We start from the raw sequence: 6,231 nt of genomic DNA on the forward strand, positions 1-6,231 counted from the left end.
GTAATGTGATTATTTTCCTAAATCATTTTGAGTCAATTTTGAACAATAGTATATGCAGTAATGTGATCATTTTTAATTTGGTTTTTTAATGCTATTCAATACTCAATTGTATCTAAACTGGTTTCAATCTGAATATAAGTAAATCAAATCAACTCTGATTTTTTAATGCTATTCAATACAGTCATCAGAGCGGGGAAATATCGGGGATTACCCGTCCCCAGATCATTGATTGTGGGGCGGGTATATGCCGGGGATTCCCCATCCCCAATGGGGCCGGGAATGGGGTTGAGTCTTCACCCCAATACCAGGTACGGGGCGGGGATGGGTGCGGGCATTTTAGCTACGGGGTGGGGACGGGGAGTGTGTGCCCCGCCCCATACCCGCCCCGTTGCCATCCCTAATAAATAGTGTGCAAATTGGTAAAAATAAAATAAAATATATTACTCACTCGACGTCCTAGCGCATTGTTGGATTGACAGTTCAATTCTAACAGGTATCTAAGAGCTCTAGCGGCTCTTTTCTCTTTGGGTGGCTCAAAATTAATCAAAAATCATCTTTGTACTTCTCCAATTAATGAAGTCGTGAATCAATGGATTCAAATGGCCATATAGCTCTTGTTTTGAATCCTTGATATATAATTTTGGCGAAAAAAGAGAGAAAATAAGTGATTGAGAAGAGATTGAACAAAAAGAAATAGGGAAAAGCAAGGAAAACACAAGATAGGTCAATAGACATTCCCATGAGCTTAAAAGAGAAAGAAATCCCTTAAGCTTGAATGTATTGAGTGAGAAAAATCAAGATTACATTGCCTTCCAAAAAGCCATACTGAGCCCAAGCGTACATTGTGCTCCTTTAGAAGCAAAGATTACTGCTTATTGCTTGTTATTTGATTGTATTTGCAAGTTGGGAGAGCTGAATTCCTGTAAATCTTTGGTGTTGTTATGCATCTTACTTGTAATAATATGCTATATTTCATTCATTATCTTGCAATACAGCACCTAATTCATTCACACACTCTTGAAATTGTGAGACCTTAAGTGAAAATTATTTGGTGAACTCAATTCACCTCTCTTTGGTTTGGCGATTAGGCAACAGTGTTTACTTCCCTTGTTTCATGTGAAATGGGGTTTTGCTTTGTGAGATCACTTTTGCTCCACTCTAATAGAACCCCTTTTATGTTGGCATTAATTCTTCATCATTTAAAAGTTAGGAAAACACTACAAATATAAAATAAAATTTAAATATATCATATTAATTAAAAGAAACGAATTGTGCCAAAAATATATATAAAAAACTTATAAATCCATAAATTTAATTTGTTGTATACACACATAAAGTAGGAAATATGCATATTACAGAGGTAGATTGTTTTATTTAGGCATAGAGGGCTATAATAACCATGAAGTAAACTAAAAAATAAAATTTCAATAAGATAGATTAATATTCAAAGAAAGTAATTATAAAAGTTCACTATGTAATAAATAAATTTCATTCTTATATGCATAAAATCACAAACGAAATTTTAATATGTATATATAAATTAATTAATTTAGATGAGAAAAATTATAAACATAAAAAAATACAGAATAAATATTCAAATAAATTGTGCAATGAATGCACTACTCAACAATGTCATAGACTTTATTGTTCAGTTTCAACCTATAGATTGTCTAATCTATTTTCACTTGATCTGTTAATTTGTCCTCATTTCTTGACAGCCAGTGTATCCTTTGATATCTGAGACTGAGATCAATACATCATCTTTTCCTCTAAAAAATATATATTGTTTAATTGTCCAATGGGTTCTTGATCAATCTGGATCCTTGTCTTTACCCAATTTTGGGCAAAAGTCACATGCCACGTATATATATATATATATGTTGCCAACCTAGGACCTAAGTACCTAACGACGACAATACCAGTTTTCTATAACAGTTGGATTAATGCTTTTGCCACCTGGCAAGGCAAAAGATATGGTATTTGGAGGGTGACATACGTAAGCGCGTTGGCGTTTGTCACTGGATCATTTCCTGGAGATGACCAAAGGGAACTCAGAAGAACCTAGATGACCGATGACCTTTCACAATTCACATAATCACATTCTATATTTTAGTTTCCTTAAAAAAAAAAAAAGAAAATAAATAGCTCGATAGATGGCACGTGTCATTACACGTGTAGACAAGTAACATATTAACACCTAGGCATTTCTATCTCTTGACAACGCAAAAATTTGTAAGGGCCACGTGCCCGACAAGGTCGCAATAAGCTCCATGACTGTATAAAAACAAACAATTCCGAGGTGGAGGAGGATTCATCAACTCTTCCGGTAGCATCTCGAGTCCTCGATCTGTGGTTTCTTGTAGTGAAAAATAAAGAAGGATTTGTTGTAATGGCGAGTGACGAGTTTAGGTTGGTGTCATCGGCGATAGATCACGAAGGAAGGTTACCGCGAAAGTACACGGGAGAGGGACAAGGAGCTCTGAAGAACATTTCTCCACCGATGGAATGGTACAACGTGCCTGAGGATACCAAGTCTCTGGCGCTTGTGGTGCAGGATATCGACGCTCCGGCGGAGCCGAGTGGGCCAAGCGTTCCAACGACTCACTGGGTCGTGGTTAACATACCGCCAACGTTGAAGGGGCTCCCTGAAGGATTTTCTGGAAAGGAAGAGGATACGGGAGGCGAATTTGCTGGGATTAAAGAAGGGAACAACGACTGGAAGGTCCGTGGGTGGTGCTTGCCCAAGCTTCCATCGCATGGCCACAAATTCGAGTTCAAACTCTACGCCTTGGACGAGTTATTGCACCTGGGTAACAAGGTACGTTACGTAACACCGATCCGACTTTTCCCAGCCTAAAATAGGATGAAGATGAACAATTTAATAAATCGATCCGAGCATGATCACAGCCATCCAATATGGATTAATGGATGTTGTTCAAAAAGACATCCTTATATCAATCATATGGGTCTGATGGTTAATTATGAATATGATCACTGAAATGATTTGACTTCTCAGCCTGGACCTACGGTTCCAGCGCAGTCTACTAATCCAGCACCTGAGCACCTGGCTACGTTTTAGGTTGGTCGTCAACTCGTCAATACGATACAAATTTTACAATGGGCCGGGCCGGGCCCATCAGAGGCCCATATTATCTCTCTGTTCTCGCTCGAGAGTGAAGTGTAGGACATGCAGGAGGGTTATGTTAATGAAATGTGGGTGCAGGTTACAAAAGATAAGGTGGAGGAAGCCATTGAAGGACATGTGATCGGGGAGGCGGTGTTGATAGCCGTGTTCTGAAGTTCTGATGATGGAGTGATTCCTTTGCTCGACAAAGGAGTAGTTTTCGTCACCAAGTCACCAGAGCTGCTGCAGTTGAATACGACGCTACACCCCATTGTTGGTTTTACTGTTCATTTGCAATTAATGCTTTTTTGAGTACGTAAATCTTTACCAAGTAAGCATCCCTTCTCCCAATGTTTTAATTGGGGGACTCGGTATGTTTTAAAGTGATGTTTTTTTTTTTTTGGTTTGAGTCTATTTATATATATATATATATATAATGCCCCTTGTATAATTAATAAATGGATGCCACGTTCTTATTTCCTTACGGGTCAAGGGAAAATGATATGATATGGAAAGGGTTTTGACCAATCAGTCAGATGTTTTTCGGATTTCATATCTTTTGTTGAACCCACATATAAAATAATACATTTACGTTGTACTCTTTACTAGCCTAAAGAGTAAGGTTATTTTACTGAAAGCGCTACGAGAGAGATTTTATTAAGTTGTAGAGGTATGAAATAGCAAATTGTCGAGTTTTTGCAGAAAGTTATCACAAATTTTATATATAAATAGATTTTACTCGATCAGCAAAGTCTATCTCAATTTTTTTAATTTTTGTGCTATGGCTATGGATTTGAGTTTTTCATTTTAAAAAGAATGTAGTTTATGGCAAGAATTTTGTAATCAAAGAAACAAAATTTTATCATACATTACTGATTTTATCAGTTCACCGTGACCCAATCTGATGATTTATTATTTATATATATATAACAATCAAATTATGATTGTTAGGGATTACAATCACGGTTATTGCCATTGCTAGGAAATAAGGTAATATATTAAATGAAAACAAGGAAAGGTAAATTTAAGATATTTAATATATTTCATTCTCATTGAATCATATATATATATATATATATATATATATATATATATATATATATATATATATTTCATTATTAATTTTTATTAATTAAATTTATATAAAATAAATTAATAATTTTAATAATATAAAAATTATATTTTTAAAATCTATTTTGTCAAAAGTAAATAATAAAATATAAAAATTCATTTTGTCAAAAGTAAATAATAAAATATAAAAAAATATAAAGTTAAAAGATTGTGAATATAAGAAATGTTTTTATATTGTGAACATTTTAATATTACATATTATATATTAAATAATAATAAGTATAATAAATAAAATGATTATTAATGATAAAATAGAATATAAAAATAGAGTATAATGATGGAAATAGAGTATAAAATTTTAAATCAATTGGATATATTTTTCTTATTAAATTTTATATTTAAGATATATTTTTAACTATTAAATTTTATTAACTAAAGCTGTAATATTAATTTTATAGTATAAAAATAAATATTTTTAAAAGTAATTTGAAAATAAAATTATTTTTTTAGTGGGTATATAATTCAATCATATGGGGTTAGTGGGTTAATAGACAATGTCTTAATTAAATAATAAGAAATTAAAATAGATAAAATATATAATATAAAAATTTTGAGTATATCTCTAATATTGTATTTTTATTACAAGTATGAAACGAAAGAAGTATTTATGTTAATGATAAAAATAAGTATTATAAAAAATAAGAATATTAGGTATATTTTTAATATTATATATTGATTATATTGAAAAAAATAAGTATTAAACATAAAAATATTTTTTACCAATGTTGGAAATGTAATATAACATTTAATGTTAAAATAAAACGTAAATTATTTTATTTTTTTTTTTTTTGTGGTGGGTTAGTGTTTGGATCAAATACATTAATCGATGATATAATATTAAATAATAAATTTTAAAAAAATTAAAGAAATATAAATAGTTAAAAGAATAAATTAATTATGTCATACAAAAATTAAGTGTAATAAATAAAAATTATTTATATAATATAATTTAAAATTGATTTGAAAATAAAGTTATTTTTTATTTAGATAATAGGTATATTAATGGTTCAACTTTTTAAAATAAATATTGAAAAAATAGAACACAAAAATAAAAAATAAAAACTATGGAATCTTGTTAAAAATATTTGAGAACATTTCTAATATTTTATATTTACTATATTAAATAAAATTAAATTTTAAAATAAAAAATTTATGTTATCACAATCAAATAATAAAATTTAGAAATAAGCAAAATGCAAAAAAATGTAGAAATTAAATAAATGAAAACATTTTTAGCATTATTTATTTGTCATATTAAATAAAAGTAAGTATGATAAATAAGGAACATTTTTTAACGATGAAAATAGAATGTATAATTGAAAGCAAATAAAACTGTTATTTTTTTATATTCATTAAATTTCGTATTTAAGGTATAATATCTTATTATATTAAATCATATTTAAGATATATTTTTATCATTATTAAATTCTATCAATTAAATTTATAATATTATTTTAATAATATAAAAATAATTATTTTGACAATTACTTCGAAAAAATTATTTTAAAAGCAGGGGTTAAATGGGTTAATAAACAATTCTATAATTAAATAATAAAAGTTAAACAAATAAAATATATAATACAAAAAAGAATTGGGTATATTTAAAATATTGTTTATTCATTATATTAAACAAAATTAAATATAAAATGTAAGAAGTATTTTTATTAATGATGAGAAATGATGCAATAAAGATTTTAAAAATAAAAAAATATGAAGAGACACAAAAATAGAAAAAATTTAGGCACATATATATTGTTATATATTTATAAAAATAAAATATTGAGTATATCTTTAATATTATATTGAATAAAAGTAACTATTATGCATAGGAAATAATTTTTTAGGTGGTTGATTAGTGGTTTGGATCAAATGGATTAATCAATGATATGATAATTAAATAATATTTTTTATAAAAATAAAAATTATAAGTAATAAATTGAATATATAAAAAAGCTATTTATATAATGTAGATGAAA

General features: G+C 28.9%; 1 protein-coding gene across 1 annotated transcript; it reads left to right on the forward strand.

Annotated features, from left to right (window-relative positions):
- Positions 1-2,304: 2,304 nt before the first annotated feature.
- On the forward strand, positions 2,305-3,652 carry LOC148870415 (PEBP (phosphatidylethanolamine-binding protein) family protein). The gene is made up of 2 exons (XM_088967841.1): positions 2,305-2,818; positions 3,224-3,652. Exons 1-2 carry the CDS (start codon positions 2,390-2,392, stop codon positions 3,296-3,298), a joined length of 504 nt encoding a protein of 167 aa, XP_088823967.1. The 5' UTR covers positions 2,305-2,389; the 3' UTR covers positions 3,299-3,652.
- Positions 3,653-6,231: the final 2,579 nt, after the last annotated feature.

Source organism: Nelumbo lutea, chromosome 2 (assembly GCF_056320005.1).
Source record: "Nelumbo lutea isolate HS-2025 chromosome 2, American lotus-T2T, whole genome shotgun sequence".
In the NCBI taxonomy this organism is placed as follows: Eukaryota; Viridiplantae; Streptophyta; class Magnoliopsida; order Proteales; family Nelumbonaceae; genus Nelumbo; species Nelumbo lutea.

What these genes read in the sequence shown, in the direction of transcription:
- LOC148870415 (XM_088967841.1), top strand. Translation starts at nt 2,390, where the DNA reads ATGGCGAGTGACGAGTTTAGGTTGGTGTCATCGGCGATAGATCACGAA. An exon ending in TATTGCACCTGGGTAACAAG is followed by an intron (nt 2,819 to 3,223) that starts GTACGTTACGTA and finishes ATGTGGGTGCAG; the next exon opens with GTTACAAAAGATAAGGTGGA.